A 17,013-nucleotide genomic window follows, 5' to 3' on the forward strand; every position below is an offset into this window, starting at 1 on the left:
TGGGGTATGTGGTGGGGCCTTGATGGGGGGAGTCTAGTATCCATAATGTTCCTTATATAATTGTAGATTAATGAAACAAACAAACATAAAAGGTCACATCCTAAAAAAAATTTCTTCTGGATACATTGTCCTCAAGTCCTCCAGTATCACTGCCCATCAGCTGCTACAGTGGGGTAGCTAGCCAATTCCACAGTGGTTGTTCTGGACTTTGGATATTTTTACATAGCCATTCCAGCCCCACTGGACCCCAGCTGTTCTAGATAGTCCAGAATTTGCTATTTGAATCTTCCTTCAGAGCCATAGCCAACCAGCAGAATGCCATGGTCCAGGTCTTTGCTGCTGCGCTGTGGGTCATAAATGCCTGCTCGGTGGAACTGGAAGGACTCATGCCCCACATCAGTAGCAACAGAGACAGGTCCACGGCTGCCGCTGCCTTCATGAGGGCCTCCTCCCGCTGCGGGATGTCTAGAGCAGCAGACTCGGGCTTGTGGTTACAGGTGTCTGTGTCCTTTGCCAGGTGCGGACAGGACTCATCTGAGTCCAGGCCTCCGTCGTCCTCAGTGTACTGGAAGCCTTTACCCACTAAGCTACTACTGCAGCCCTCATTCCTTGAGACCAAGAGCAGTGCACCAGGTTCTCACTCAGTGAAACAAGTTTACCACGGTTTCAGAATCTGTCCTTCAAGGGCACCAACTGCACTAAAAGCCCAGCAAGAACTACACTGGCCCTGATTCTTCATGAGAGTTACACAGCCTTTCTCTCTCCAAGCCACAGATTCAGATTTAGGGACTTCAAGAAAGGGAGGTTCATGGAATACTTTCCCCTTCTTGTATCTTAGGTTTTTAAAGCCATTCACCACTTGCCTGAGTTCTTCATTGGTCATGTTACCAAAGGCTTTCATTGCCATGGTGAAGCCATGTTTCCCTAAGCTATGTTCCCAATTGCTCAGTTCAGTCACTTTCAGATTCTTCTCCCGCACTGCTCTCCTCCATCCTTCTTCATGCTTGTCATATAGTTGCTTGTGTGTTGCCCTCCACTGGCACCATTGTTCATCTAAGCTTTGATCAAGTTGTGGGACAGCTGAGACTATACCCAAGCAAAGGGCAGTCAGGAAAAATGAAGTATGGATGCATGTTTTAAAGACCTGCGTTGGCCACAGCTGTGCAAGCACCCTCCAGATGCATGCAGCCCTCCAAAGGCCACTGAGGCCCCAGGTAAGCATGCTTTCCTTTAATTCTTGGAACATGTAATGGCTTTAATTCTGGTGTCTGGTCCCTCTCCTAGGCAGTTTCTGTTGCCTACTTTTTTCCTGCATATGGTCCACAAGTTCCTGTTATTTGCATGTCTTGTGATGTTGAAAATTGGACCTTTTAGATAATAGAGCCAATGTGGATACAGATTCCTCTTCTCTTTCCCCTTGCCAAGCCTTGTGCTTGATTTTGTGACCTAGCTGTTTTCGTGAGTCCTGTTTCCACCCTGGCATGAAGCCTTTGGTGCTGCTCCTCAGAGTGCAGCCTTGGTCAGGCACACAGTTGCCCAGGGTTGACAGTGCTTTTTCGCCAGGCTCTCTTTCTCTGATCTCTTTAAGATGTCTGCTTCCTTTGGTATTACCCCACTCCTGTGAGGCTCTAATTACCAGCTTACTGCTCTACTGTTTTCAACAATGCCCTGCTCAGCAGTCTGATCCAATTAAATTCCTGCAGGCATTGCTTTTGAGGCCAGTCTGAGGTTTTTCTGACCCTAAGAGGGCTCTTCTTAGCTGTCTCTTGTTCTGGTTCTCACTGGTGCGCTAGCTGGCCACAGTTTTGCTCATTGTACTTAAGAGGAGCTATTGTTTTCAGGAGTGCCCTTAGGCTTGAACTTTCCTATACTTTTTAAAATAGTATCAGTTCCTTTGGGGAGGCCTTTGGAACTCTTTCTTAGGGATTGCTTCTCCCCGCTGGGCAAACTGAGCCACTGCTCTGAGTACTGCTCTGGGCACAAGGGTAGCCTCTGGTCTTCTCAGCTTGCTGCTCTCCCAGGGTGGAACCTGTGCCCAGTGAGTGAGCTGGGGTGATGGTGGTTGGGGTCCCACTGTTCTTGGCCTATTGCTCCTGGAGTAGAGCCAAGGATAGATGGATAAAGAATGGGTGGAGGAAGGGATAGACTTGGCCACACTCACCAGGACTTTAAATTTATCCTCTTCAGCTTGGAGTTGGAGGGTATAGAAAATTCTGGCAGTCTGCCCCTCCCAGTGAGATATGGTAAACCTTGATTGGGAGCTGAGAGGGAAGGAGCCCTGACTTAGCCACATTGCCTGGAGTGGAGCTCTCATCAAACTGACCTAGCACAGGTGAGGGGTGGTAGACGGAGAGGGTGGTGCTCAGTTGCTACAGACTGTCATTGTTTTTACCAAGTTGTACTAGATTTTCTTGAATAAATGTTTCCTTATTTGGTGTATGCCCTCGGAAGAATTTCCAGACTTTGATGTTATTTTTTTTCAGTAGTTTCCACCACCTTTGTTTTGCTTGGAAGTGGTCCATGGAGTTTCTTACACTGACATCCCGATGTGGAACCAGATTAGTTTTTACTTAGGTAACAACTACATCAGTCCTGGGGTGTGATGCCATGAGCACCAGTTGGAAAAACCTCCCACACAGGTGGCTGGACATTCCATAAGCATGGGACTGAGAAAAATAGATTTTCTCTGCTTATGTAGAAGAGCCAGCAGTTGCCTCTCCTTCCCTTCTCCTAAGGAGAAAGACCTTTGCTACTTGGAGACAGGATGGAAAACATTATGGGCTCTCTAACCTTTTGCAACATAAGCACATCTCTTCTGGGGTCAGATAAGCTCCAGCTTTTTGACCCAGAGATATCTCCAAGGTCCTGGGCCTCATTTTCCTTTAAAACATAAACACGTACCTCTAAAGTTGGGTGAATCCATCTGAACTACCTATACTGTTGTAAATTTATTTTTCAAGACTTGCTCTTAGCCCAGGATCCCAAGTCTTCAACAAGTTTATTGAGAAAACCCCAACTGTCCAGAAATATAAAGCTATTTTCTCTCTACTCCAGGATTCTACCTTTTGTGCTTCCCATGGTTGGCAACTGGTAAATTTCTCCCTACTGTGGCACCTTCTTGATTATTTTGTTTTAATCTAATCAGCAGGAGCAAGGACCAGATCCCCTGGGTTTGTCTTAAACAGCACTTACCCTGCTGTTGCAAGCAGGATTCCAAGGGCAGGATGAGGTCATTCTTACTATGTGGTCTTAGCCTCAGCCTCCAAAGCTCCTCCTGCATTTAGTCAGTTGAACAAATCTCATTTACCAGAAAGGCCTATCCTAAAATGCCTGGTGGCCTCCTCAGGTTTCTGTTTTAACCTTGCGTACCTGACCTGAGGCATATACCCAGGTACAACTGGGTATATTAATACTTTGCACAGATTTTATCATGGCATGCAAGAAAGAAATCTCTGGCAAATCCTGTAGTCTTGTAACTGGCCCTAGTGAGCTGAACCTGACCTGAATGGATGCCTTTGGGGCTGAGGAAGGGTCATGAATCACTTCAACTAAAGTGAGGAATAAATTTCACACCACTTTTCTAATGGAATAACTCACATTGTAGGTAAGCTGCCCACAGAGTTCTTGTCTAAGGCCTACTTGATCTATCTGGCTATTTCCTTAATTACTTGAAAGTTTCTGATAATCACTTCTAGGTGTAAGTCAGTGTTTTCACCAGAGGTAAGTTGATGCTGGTCTTTCATCCACACAGCCCCAGAGGGGCACACATAGCACCCCTGAGAACAAAGGGTGTACTATTGTTAGGGCCCCCAAGTGGGACAGCACCTCAGGCAGCACAAGTGTTCAGGATCCCTAATGTGGCCTCCCATTAGTGGAAGTTCTGGGGCTCCCCACTTAAGCCCAGATACTTCAGGTCAGTTGAGTTCTTCTTTTCAGAGGAACTGCCTTCAGGCACTCAGTTTCAAGGCCTGCTTGCTTGTGACTCCAGCGCATCTGTTCTGAGATGTGGACAGTGTCTGGAGGTGCACTGTGTGGAAAATGCAGCTCTGGTCTGGTCAGCTGTCAGGCAGCAAAAGCGTGCTCACACTCCATTTGCATTTGGAGCACTCAGAGCAGCAAGGAAGGCAGTTAGGAAAAGGGGCACAGAGCAGCAGGTCGGGAGAGCAGTGAGGAGTATTCTTCCTGGAGAAGGGCTCCAGGAGCAGGTTCTGAAAAACTAAGCTCATTAATCCTTCCCACCATCTCCCCAGGTCTAAAGTTTCCCTTTCCTGGGGCCTTGCTTTAGGCTTTCCTTCCATTGTTACAAAATCAGTGTGTCTCCTTACTAGGGCTTGGCAGGTTTTATCTGTCTTCCTCTCCTCTCACCCAAGCCAATATGTTGTTCAGAGGGTTAGGTACAAGAGAGACAAAATGCCTCTTCCCAGAACATTTTCACACAATTTAAACAGACTTAATTATTAAATCCAAGTCTCCTAAAATCCTTTTCAGCCTAGCTGATCTGGGATTATTGTTAGGGAGGGGAGAGAAAGAAAGGTACATCGTGTCCAGAATGGTCAGGGCAGAATTCTGAATCTGAAAATATTTGGAATAGATCTATATATATTTGCTCTGCCCTTATTGTCCTACCATCACCCAGTGAAAAGCCTAAAGAGATCAGCCCTCCCTGGTGACGGCTGCATTGAATAATCAAGCTGCCTATGGAGGTGTGTGTACCAGGAGAAAGGTGAGTCAGATCAGCAGCTCATTGTCACATGGCCTCTGCCACAACCAGAAAAAGCACAAATTGCCCAACTGCAAAAGTCAGAAAGACCAAACACAAAGAACCAACAGCAATGAGAGTGCCCTGTGAGAGGTCCCAAAGTCCCATCTGATGCAGTCTACCCCAGTGTTTGGAGAGGCCACGCTTCTCAGGATTTGATCTTCTGTACCTTGCAGCTTTCCTAGGAATCCTGCCAGGAAAAGTCAGGCTCCTTCAGCAGTGGCCTTATGAGAGAACAGCCCTTTCTGTGGGCATCTGTGCATGATCCAGACAGGTCCACCGGCATTCGTGATTCACTCCCAGAGCTCATGGCCCCACAAGGGGTGTCTTTCAACAGTCTAAAGGTCTGTGTTCTGCTCACAGAGCAGGGCCACCATACTTGTTTTCAGCTTAGCAGAGCTGAAAATCACAACAGGCATTGTTGAGCCAGGTCCATGCAATGGAAAGCAACCTTGGGAATCTGGAATTCCCTCTGACTCCCACCAAAGCCAGTGTCGTTTCCTTGCTTGGAGCAGTAGAAGGGGATATGATATAGCTGCCCCTTTCTCCTACAAAGCTGCCTTTCTTGCAAGGATTTTTTTTAAAAGCTCCTTTTACCTGTCAGTCATAGAGTTCAAGTTGGTTTAGTCCACAAATGGGCACATCTGATTACCACAAGAGCTCAATAGCAAGTTTTTTTAAAAGCTGCTTTTCAAAAAGGTGTGTATCTAGTAACCATATCAAAAATTCCTAAGGTAAACCTTCACCTGGAAACTGCTTCCCTTATTGTGCTGTCTCAGTATACTACCTTTCCTAGGGTAAACATCCTAGCAAAAATCTGGCATGGAGGCTTGTTTTGTCTTCCAGACCTAGAGTCTAATAAGCTTTCAGATCTCCAATTTGATGGGAAGAAGCCAACAGTTTTCTCCTTACTGCCAAAACCTCAGGGTTACAACACATCCATCCGTACCACCCATGCGTGGCAAAAAGCAGGGGAGTCCGGTTAACACTTCTCTCTGCAGTTTTCCATGATAGAGTTGGGATGAGCCCATCCTTCTTTAGCACTTAAGTGTATAGCATCCAAATAAATTTCTGCCATACATATTCAGATGCAGTAGCACAGAAAACAATACAAAGCCGTTTTTTAAACTCCTCTTTTCTCCCCATTGCAGTTTTGCACAGACTCCTAGCGATTAAAGCAGCATTTACAGGGATAGAATTGCAGCTGCAGGGAGAAGCTGTTTCCTCCTTGGTGGGGAATGCAGGAGTGCGGCAAAATGCAGGCTGCATGGTGACACTTTACAACAGCTCTCTCCTTTTCTTCCTGTTTGGCTTATGTGAGAAGGCTCCAGGACTCTTTCTCCTTGCTCACAGAGGTTTCACTCTACATTCCTCAGCATCTGCATTTACTCCCTAAATGCAGTGTCCCCTAACCACCTGGGTATATGTGGATGCTAGTATCCTACAGAGCGGTCAACACTGGACTCTACTGTCCGCTCCCCTGCTTCCCTCTGTGTAAAGGACTAGTGCAGTGCCTTCTGAAACAGGAAGATCAACTGGAGTGGAAAGGAGACTAGGGATCAGAGGGGAGCGGAGAAATGTCTCCCAGATAGGAATAATCCAGACACCTTCCCTGTGGTATTGAGAGCTTAGTCCTGCAACCCTAATAAACTTGCTCTGGCTGTGGGAGCTAATTAATTCTCTCTCCTCTCATTTGTAGGAGAGACCAACATAAACTTCTCTTGTCCGACCTGAAGTTTACCTTTTAAGAATTTCTGGGCCCACCCAGAGGAGAGAGCAAAAACTGGACGTGCCACTTGCACTGTGTTTTACAAGCCTGTCTCCTAACACCTTGTTAACACACCAGCCAGTCTTTCAGCTGATGTGTTCCTTGTTCCCATGGATACTCTTCACATCCTGCTACCCATCCTCAGGGTTCTCATCTGTCCTCCCAATGGACCCTATGACCAACAGGTCCCCATTGTCCTTGCCACTGTAACTGTAGGGCTTTTAATATTCACCTTTATTGTATTCTGAATGCACATGAGGTATTCTACATCAGAGATGAGTTAGTTATTATTTATACAATAATTAAAAGTAATTTGTGTACATATTGTATCAATAATGAAAAACATTATTGTGTAAATAATTATTACTGCATCAGCCTCCTTTGCCCCAGAGCTTACCCCAGGGATGTGATGAAAAAATCTCCAGCATGGGTGGTGAGACACTCCATAGGTGAAGGATGGAAAAAAAATGAAATTTCTTTGCTTATATATGGGAGAAAGAAGCAACTGCTTCCTTCCTTTCCAGGAGGGGAGAAAGACCCTTATTGAAAGACAGGATGGAAAGGATCCTGGGTTCTTCCTTTAACCTTTTGGAATTGAATACATCTCTGCAGAAGCCAGAGCAACCCTGGTTGCTCCAGTTTTTAAGACCTAGAGCTGTCTCCAAGGTCTTGGGCCTCATTTTGTTTTGAAATGTAAATGCACTGAGTTCAGTACATCTCTCTGGAGTTCTCTCACTGTATAGTTGTGAATTAACATAGCTGAGGAGCCTGAGTGTTTGGCAGCATTTATTCAGAAAACCCTAACTCTTGAGTCAGAGATTCTACTTCTGCCAGCAGTTTGTTTCACCGGGCTGTGCTGGAAATGGGATGGATTCATGACTGCCATGGCCAGCAGTCTGTGCTACTCCAGGCAGTTCCAAAGGAATTGGCTTTGCAATCCTGCCTCTTAGTTTAGGCACCCACAGAGGGCTGCCAGGCCAAAGCATGAGGTGGCCATAGGAAGGGAAGGAGGCAGCCTGAGTAACAGGGCTGGTGGTATGAGCAAGAGCTGAGAAAACCTTCAGCGTGTTGGTAGTGGGAATACTGAGCAGCACTTGGGAGAGAGTTCATGAGTAAGTGAACAGCTCAGTCTTAGACTCCGAAAAAGGAAGAAGAGGGGCCTACAGAGGCAGTAAGCTGGGAAGCAAGTGTATTTAAAATATACTGGAGTCCCTTTCCTGGGCTGAAACCCAAAAGTGATGAAGAGAGAGTATGTGCACTTAGGTTCAAGTTGGGGTGTGAAGCCATATCTGTGTGGAGGCAAAGGGAGAGGTCAGATGACCTCTGCAGAGGAACCCTTGCAGTTTCTGCTCGGACATACTCACAACATGATGTGCACAGACCCACACTTTCTACCAGAACGTAATCTGAGAAAATGTTTGCCTGCCTTGGGTCAAAGGTACACTAACAGAAGGCTTAGTGTAAAGTAGGTGGTTGGCTCCTAGAAGCAGTGATCAAATGACCCTCACATGTAAAGATCAGAACCACTGTTATTAAGCAAGACCTTCAGCCTCTTTTTAAGATTTCTCAGGTGGTGAACTTCTCATTTTTAAGGCAGTGATCCTGTGAAAATATGCTGAAGACCTGCTGAGGTGCAGTGCATTTGCCCAGAGGTAATATGAAACCTGTGCTGAAGAAAAGGGAATTCACAATCTTAAAATCAAAGAGCTTGTCTTTAAAGTTTCTAACAGCCTAGAAATGCTTCTCAGTAAAACTACATTTATATGAATTGTATCCCTGGAGTGGCTTTTATTTTTTAAAAGTTAGTACTTCAGGAGGCCGAAAGAGTCTGTAATCACCTTGAAAGCAGCTGGAAGCCTAGCAGACAGGCTGCGAGAAGTGAAAGAGACCATTGATGCAGAGAGCCAATCATGCTTTCCAGGTTGGCGCATGAGCAGTTGAGAAGTGGGAGAGGGGCTGGCTGAGCAGAGCTGCTGAGGAGGCATGGGAAGGTACCTGTGGGCATGGGTAATCCTCCCTGGATTCTGGGGCAGATTCTGTTCATTATTCTGGGTCACCCAACCCCCACTTCCATCAATAGAGGAGCAGGCAAGGATGCAGTTTTTGTGTGCTTTTGGTAAAGTATATGTGTGTTAAAAGGCAGCATTAAAGGTGCTTATCTCATGATGTAAAGTATAACCCTCTCTCAGCTCCATCATCACAGAACCATAGAGCAGGAAGCCTCTGCTGGGCTTAATCCGCCACAGTGCAGACCCAGCTATAGAGACTTAGGGTCTTCACGGATCCAGGCTCTTTCAGGACCGAAGGCAACTTTCCTCAACAAATAGCAGGGATGAAATATAAGTGGGGCGCTTCATTATTTGCTTCTTTAAATCCTGAGTTAATCTTACATTGATGTTAACAGTGATCTAACTTTTAACTCCATTCACAAGACCCTCTTTCAGGAGAGAATGAAAGTCATCCCATTCTTGAGCTGTATCTATAGATACCCATTTTGAGAGTGAAATTTACAGCTGTGACAGTTCTTATCTTTCCCTCTCTGATTTCTGCATGCAATAAGGAAATCTTTCCTCACCCAGAGAAGGGTGACTATTGTAACCATTTTAGTGTGGACTTCCCCACATAGTGAAAAATTAGCATGACTAGCTAAAGCTTCTGCATCTCATTCTTCTCATGGCATGTCCCAGACTTGACATGATTTGGGCAAAGCAGCAGGGGTCCTTTTATTTAAATCCTCAGCAGTGTGGCATTCTAGTTTTATAGCAGTTAAGGTGCTGAAATAAAATCATCTGGCTGGTATAAAATCCAGGAACTTTAATCAAGCCCTTGACAAGACAAACATTTGGCCCCCAGCAGAAAATATGAGGAAAAAAGTGTCAAATATCCTTGACTAAGTATTTTAGTTAGAGATGTGTTTTGTTGCACAGTATAGAAGACGTAAAAATGGTATGAACAAATGAGGGTTAGATTTGTCTCATAAGTTTGGAGGTGGGCGCAGGGGGTGGCACAGCAGCTCAGCAAAGCTGTCACACAGCTGCGCTTTTTCCTTCTTTCTGCTTGCCTTCATTAGTGGGTGGTCTTTTGACATCATGCTCATCACTTAAAGGGCACAAAGTAGCTGCATCATCTTTAAGATCGAGGCTGGAGGGGAGAATGAATAATTGAAAGGGTAAAAAACGAAGGAAGGCCTTTTCCTTGTGAGACCTCTCTGGCAATGGCGGCTGGCTGCCTTTATCTCCTTCATCCCAGTGATGTCACATGCCCACTAGTTTTAAGAGAGGCTGGGAAATACGCTTTCCTGCCTCTTCCTCTAGAAGAGGGCAAGAAACAAAGGTGATTGGGAATGTGTGTTGAATGTGCTGACTTAAAATATCTGCCACAAGGGGTTATGATGAAATATCACTGAATAGAATAAACCAGGGCTAGCAGTAGACTAACATAGTTTTCTCCCAGGTGGGGCTGTGGTCACGGTCAGGACTGCTGTCTGGTCAGATAGGCTATGAGGATTGAGAAAAGTCAGGATTGGCTAAGAAGTCCATCCATGTCCAGAACCAGTGCCCTACAAGAAAAATTCGAAGTACTAATAATGACACAGAACAAAGGATGATCAAGTTTAATATCCTTAATTTAGGAAGAAGAGTTCAAGAGTACTAATTCCAATAGAAGAACTGATGTGTGTCACAATCTTATTCTGGGTACTTTGGGATGTTTTTTCCACAATAATCTTTGTGCCAGATACTGTTAGTCATATTGGACTGCTGAGGTCACTAGTGAATATTTGAAGATGACACAGTAACTGAAAGTGGAGGATTTGAGCGCAGGTCTGCCTGACCAATTACAGGGCTCCTTTTATTATCCCATGCTACTTTTGGTACCCCAAGGCCCCATCTACCTCTTCTTCCTAATAGCATTCCTGCCCAGGCATTCACAAACTTCTGGGAATGGCACTCGGGAGGGGGACTCAGGAATACTGAGTCCCTGTCCTACCTGTTATTTATAGCCTCACAATTGCCTGCACTAGAATTGGAACCCCTTGAGGGCAAAGACTGTTCTGTGCACTGCTGTATCCCCAGTGACTGGCGCATAGTAGGTGCTTAGTAAATATTTGTTAGCTAAGGAATGGTTGAAGGACTGTGCTATTATCAATGTATTATGAGTACCTAATGCTACACCATGGTAGCCACTCATTAAATGTTTCTTAAGTGGTGCATGTAGGCAAGAGAATATAATGCCAGCTGATGGGATCAGAGAATAATTCATGGGAGTGTCAGTCAGCATTTGGGCCTGTCTCCATGGCAGGATTTCAAGACACTGAGGCTTGGGAAGAGTGCTTTAAGTGGAGGAAACAAGGACCAGGTCACCAAGAGGAGGAAGTGGTGATTACTCAGGGAGAGTCTAGTTTGGATGGAGAGAAGTCACAGGTGAAGGGTAAGTATAGGGACTAGAGAAAAGGGATTGTTGTTATGTATCATTGGGAAACACTGGGTTAGCTGAACGAGGTTGTCCATTACAGTTCCCAGAGTCTTTAACACTCCTGCTGTGACCCCAAGAAGCATTTCTCAAACACTTAGCCTTGGTATCCTTTCCTTGCAGAGCCTTTTGTGAAATGTATTTTCCACAGAGTGCATTTTGAGAAATGCTGTTCATTGTTGGCCCCCACACTTACAGATGAGGGACCCAGAGAAGAGAGGTGACTTACTCAGAGCTGCATGGCAGAACCTAGGTTAGAAACCCAATCAGATTGCTTAACCTCCAATATAATGCTCAACTGTAATGTGAAGACTGTGTATATAAAAGACAGCTTTTTCCTTACAGGGAACATTTATCTGTAATTCAAACATCAACCTTGGTGCTAAAATTTTCACCCAGTTTTATGCAGTGGCATTTTATATTTATCACCGTGACTGATCTGCTCAGTCACTGTCATTGCATGTGTGGCCTCCAGAATCTGAGAGGAAAGTTCATCTTAAATCAGTCCCAGGTTTGCCTGGAGGGCAAAGAAAGGATGTTCTCCTGTACAGCCATTTTTAGAAAGATGCAGGGACTGCTGTAGTTTAGAGCCTGTCTCTCTCTTCTCAGCTCTTGCTTGCCCCGTAACCCTATACTTGGTGGTGTAGACACAGTGGTGTCTGAATCCCTGGAACCTGTGAATATGTTACCTTACATGGCAAAAGGGACTTTGCAAATATAATTAGGTTGAGGACTCTAGGGGAGATTATCCTGGATTATTTGAGTAGGCCCAATCTAATTGCATGACCCCTTAAAAGCAGAGAACTTTGGCTGGAAGCAGAAGCAAAGAAACAGAAGGGCAAGTCAGAGAGAATCAAAGTATGAAAAATACTCCATGCTGTCTTTGAAGATGAAGGGGGCAACATGACAAGAAATGCAGGTGATTGAGTTTCGGAGAAGAGGCTCCTGGTTGAAGCCATCGAGTGAAGGGGGACCTTAGTCCTACAACCACAAGGAATAGAATTCTGCCCAAAACCCAAATGAGCATGGAAGCAGATTCTCCCCCTGAGCCTCCAGTTAGAGGCTAGGCTGTGAGACCTGGAGCAGAGGAACTAGTGGAGCCCACCAGACTTCTGACTTGTAGACTGAGAGATAATAAATTTGCATTGTTTTAAGCCATTAAATTTTTGGTAATTTAACAGCTTTAGAAAACTAACACTCATGGGGTAAAGTCATTAACATATCCCAAGTGGAAGCCTTGAAAGGAAGAACAGTTAGGAAAAGGCACCTCAGGTCCTGAAGGGCTTTGTGGTTGAGTGAATGAGTTTTAGTGTATTTAAAAAACCAACTGATTTCAGTCATTCATGTCATTCCTTCCCAGCTGGGCAGTCCCTGTATCTCTACCCAAAGTGAGGGTTGTGGTCATGGCTGCTAGAGGCTAAGAGGGCTTCCTGAGAGAGGGCCGCCTGTGTGTGTCTCCTTTCTCCCACACCCGTGGGCTGTCCAACAACCAGATCATTGGGTCTACGTCATAAACGGCCCACAGCCTCCACGATTCAACCGAGAGTTGAGACTAGTGGCTGTATCACTTGAAAAGAAAGGAACCGCTAACATACTAATCCTGAAAGGTTCAGATGTGGTTCTTAGAGAAGATAGCACTAAGGACTCCTGGTGTTGAACAGCCTAGACTTTTGAGGGAAGCCTTTAGCTTTTCAACAGAGGGCATTTCCCAGAAGGGGAGCCATTTGTCTAGGAGTCCAAAATAAATGTCACTGTGCTTGAGAGAGAATTCTAGCTTCCATCCTAGACAGCCCAATTACCCTTATATCTACAGCCAGTTTCTGAGTCTTGGTATGCTTTTGTTTTCTGGTTTAAAGAGTAATAGCTTTATGAAGAAGGTGTGCTAAGGTGCCCAGCAGCTAAAGATTCTTTACTCTCTAGTGGCTGGTTCCATTTTGCAGGGGCCTCAGCTGTTGGCATGCCGTGGGTGGGGCAGCCTTTCTGTCTGGCTTCTGTAGTTGTCTTAATCCCCGTCTGCAGTTTGCTTGAGCTGCTGCCTTTGTGATCAGCTCTGGAATCTCTTGAACTCTATGTGGGCCAGGCGGCAGTGTTAATGGGGGTGGGCGGACCTATGTGCCCTGGCCAAGCGTGCAGCACTGGGTTTGGACACCCTCAGGGAGGAGGCAGCCCTTGGGGCTGGCTCCTCCAGGCACCTCTCTGGTTGGGCTGAAATGGAGCCAAGCAAGCTGGGAGGGTCTCCCTCTCCCTGCCAGGCAGCAAAGTCTGATGCTGCCACTGGGCCAAGTGGGTTGTCCAGCAAGCTCTCAGGAAGGAGGCTTGGGGCTGTGTTGCCAGCAAGGAGGATGGAGCCTCTGGATGGCTCCTGAGAGTTCTCAATCTGTTGGGCTGAGGAAGGGGCTGGGGAGGTATCCACCACCTGCCCTTTCCCCTGAGGAGAGAGTTCCGTCCAACCCTCTTCCCCTCTGGTACCCCTCCCACTGCTGGCAAATCATTCAAACTGCTCCCGCTCCTTTGGGCCTCAGGACTGGTGGAGTGTTCCTGCCAGTTCCTGTACACTGGTTGGAGTCTCATCTTCCTGGAGTGCTCCACCTGCCCCTGGTGTCCAGCCCCGATAATTACCAAAACCCAATGTAATGTGGGCTCCTGCCTCCGGAGCAGATCTCCAGGCCCAGGTGTGCAGCACTCCTGGGCTCCTACCGCCTCCTGACTCTGTTCCTCTTTCCCTCGCTTGTAGTTGGTGGTGGCGGGGTGGGGCAGGGGAGGGCTTGGGTCCCGCTAGATCTTGGCTTTGTCACTTCACCCTTTTCTGTGTGGTCCTCTCTTCTTCCTCAGGTTGTAGGGGGTCTGTTCTACAGTCTCCAGATTGTTTTCAGGTCTGGTTGCATTTGCTGTATTTTCCTCTTTTATGTTGGGTTTCCATCTTGCCTTCCTATTCCACGATCTTTAATCTCCATTTCTCTGTCGGTACTTTTTTGTTTCTAAATGTGCATTCTTTCATTTTACCAAAATAAAAGGGATACATTGAGAGGGGCTGGGTTTTTGCTGGCTTGAAATCTTTTTCTTCTTATTTTGTTTGATGTTTCTGAACCTATTTAAGTTTATAACACAATAGATCTAATTATTTAAAGCCATGGAAATTTTTGCCAAGCATCTTTTCTCTGGTGAGATACATGTTACAAAGTACTTTCACTTTTAAAAGTTCAGGATTAATTTGAATGTTAAAGAAATTCGGAAATTCTGTTCTAGATAATAGTACAGTTTAAAATCAGGGAAGCTACTTGGATTACATTGAACAAAACATCCTTTTTTATTAAACTTGAGTGTATGTACCTGCAGGCTGTTTTATTCATGCTCTTTTGTCATCTCTAATGCACCTAGAAGAACCTTTTCCCACAATGTGATTCAATACAGGCGCCCAAAAAGATGTTCTCAGATTTCATGTGTCTGGGTAATTAGCTCATTTGAATGGCTCAGTTAAAACATTTGAAGGTCAATAATGCATGAATTTCTGGCAGACTGCCTAGCCCAGTGTCCATAAACTTGTATAGAGACTAAACATTTATAGAGAAAATTTTGTGTTTTAAATATGAAATAAGTAACATTACAAACTAGTTTTCTATTTAGATCTGAATTTAATTTTATGCAAATTCATATGTTAGTATGGTACAAGGAAGTTCTGATGTGAATAGTTTCCAAATTTCCAAAGAAATCTTCCCTCTGTTTTGCATATTTGATAGCAGAAGTATTTTATAGACCTTAAATTCAAGCACCCCAAATTAAAATATTAGAATATTTCATAGATATTGCATGGTAGTTAATTTTTTTCCCCTAAAGATAAAGTTTTTGTGTAAAACTTTAATTTTGTCCCAGAAATTTAACTAGAGCATTCAGGTATCAAATTAACACACTCAATTTTGATAAAGATGCTTTTACTTCCAGGCTTTTCTCAGAGGACAAAGCCAACACAGGACTGACCCAGGTAGACTGTTAACCTGCTTTTGATTCTGCCTTTCTCACTTAGACCTGAGGTCACTCACATGCTTTCTTGGCATCTGGCTGTTTCCTCCAAAATCGTCATGATATCAAACCTCACCTGAAACTAATTGATAATTGCCTTCAGGATGTGCAGTGAATATGTTGTATTGTTGCCCTTGCACCATACCTTCAGTCGGGGTGCTGGCACCCATCATTTTCACACGTGTTGGCTTGTGCTGCCCCCACCTGCCAATCCAGTGGGAAGTGACCTCACTGAACAGGCTACTGTGCTGACACCACTACTCCCATTCAGGCTTGTTTTAATTTTACTCAAGCTTCCAACTGATGATCTGTAACTGGCAGATTTAGGAGCCCAGGGTCCCTGGTGGAAGATTTCCTCACTGCTGTTCCTGGGGAGGGCTTGCCTCACCTACTTCAGCTGCCCTCGGGCTCTTGGGAAAGCCAGTCTTGCTGTGTCCATCTTTGCCACAGTATACCTCTTGCTATTTCACATTGGGGCCTGAGTCTTCACACCTTCTGAATTGGCCAGGAAATGGCTCTTTCAGCCACTTTCTTTGCTGATAGGAAAAAGCCAGGGTATGGTATTCTTCTAGAGAGGCTTTCCATCTGAGGCATATGGAGGAGGCCTTTGTGTGCTGACATAAAGAGAGCACCTCCTCTTCCTCAGGATTTTGATGAGGTCTTTGATTGTCCCGGATTATTGCTGCGCTTGTCACCAACTCTGAGAGCAAGCCATACTTCCAGGATTCTGCTCCTATTGACCAGGGGCTTTCTAGGCCATTGTCATTGGGCACTTGGGGGTAAGTAGGGATTGACTGCCTAGTTATATGAATTTATGCCTATCACACAAAAGACGCTGATTCTAGTGACAGTTTTAGGATGCTAAACTATAAGGAACCTACTTTGGACTTACTCGATGTTACAAAAAGCATAAAACTTAAATGTGATTTATTCCCACCAGGAGGTTTAAAAATTTTAACAGTAAGGTATTAACAAAGGGCCGTGTGGTGGAAAATATGCCAGGAAGTTGCTCAGGCTGAGAGTGGGGTGGGGGATTGATAAGGAGCAGGCTGTTCCAGTTTGGGAAAAGAAAAAAAAAAGTTTTAAACCTGCCAATAAAATCAAGACATAAGGGAAAGCCTAATATGGATATAACTTGCTTAGGTGACGTCCGGGAAAGAATGTGAACCCTGTGGTACTCAGCCAGTGAGGAACCAGGGGAAGGACTCCCGTGCTAGGGAATAAATTATTTGCCCCAGCTGCCCCAGGTGTGCCTGCCCACCAGACACCCGATCTTGCAAGACCGTCATTAAAGCCTTGCTCCACTGATCTCTTTGTCTCATTGTCTCACACTCGATGTCATCAGCTTTTGATGTTAAGAGCTTCATATTTTCATTTGCCTATTGGGCATCTACAAGCCACTCACATTTAATTTGCCTTGAATTGTTTTTGTTTTGTTTTTTCTAAAAAGTGGACTTTTAAAGAATAATTGATTTAAAAGTCATTGTAATTTGTCTTATTATAATTTGGAAATTTAGGAATATTTTGTATACCAATTTGGGATTAAAAAAAGGTGGCAATAAAAATGCCCTTTGCAGAAAAACTGGCATTAAGTGTAGCAGACACAGGTCGATCTGGTTCTACTTTGCTGGCATTTTTTATGAGACCCGTGTTTCAGTCTGAACACTTTTCCCTTTCCACAGCACCGGAGAGCAGAAGACTGTGTAAACAGAGGAGACAGTGTTGTGAGCTGTTTGCTCTGGCCCACAGCCTCTCCTGATCCCTGCTCCGGGTCAAGGGTTAGAGGTCCACAACAGGCCTGGACTTAAGGGTGCTCTTCAAATACTCCATAGTAGTTGGCGTAAAGCCAAAGGGCTGGCCTCCTCTTGCTGTGAAATCTGGATACATCTATAAGTGGGAGCTTCTACACAGAAAGTTAATTTTTGGTGGAAAACTCTAAAGTGTTTGCATTCCAAAATCCCAAGCAAAAATAACTGAAACAACAAGAAAAAGTGGCTGT

At 45.1% G+C, this 17,013-nt stretch overlaps 1 protein-coding gene across 4 annotated transcripts in view; it reads left to right on the forward strand.

Annotated features, from left to right (window-relative positions):
• Nucleotides 1–17,013, forward strand: part of STOX1 (storkhead box 1) — a 56,231-nt gene that overhangs the window by 25,824 nt on the left and 13,394 nt on the right. The window contains exon 1 of one of the 4 annotated variants that reach the window (XM_036923987.2): nt 1,050–1,214. The exons of the other annotated variants lie outside the window; for them this stretch is intronic. Within the exon in view, the coding sequence (XP_036779882.1) occupies nt 1,124–1,214 (91 nt within the window). The 5' untranslated portion in view covers nt 1,050–1,123. Of the gene's footprint in view, nt 1–1,049; nt 1,215–17,013 lie in introns of those variants that run through there. 4 annotated transcript variants of the gene reach the window in all.

This window comes from Manis pentadactyla, chromosome 8 (genome assembly GCF_030020395.1).
Source record: "Manis pentadactyla isolate mManPen7 chromosome 8, mManPen7.hap1, whole genome shotgun sequence".
NCBI classification, from domain to species: Eukaryota; Metazoa; Chordata; class Mammalia; order Pholidota; family Manidae; genus Manis; species Manis pentadactyla.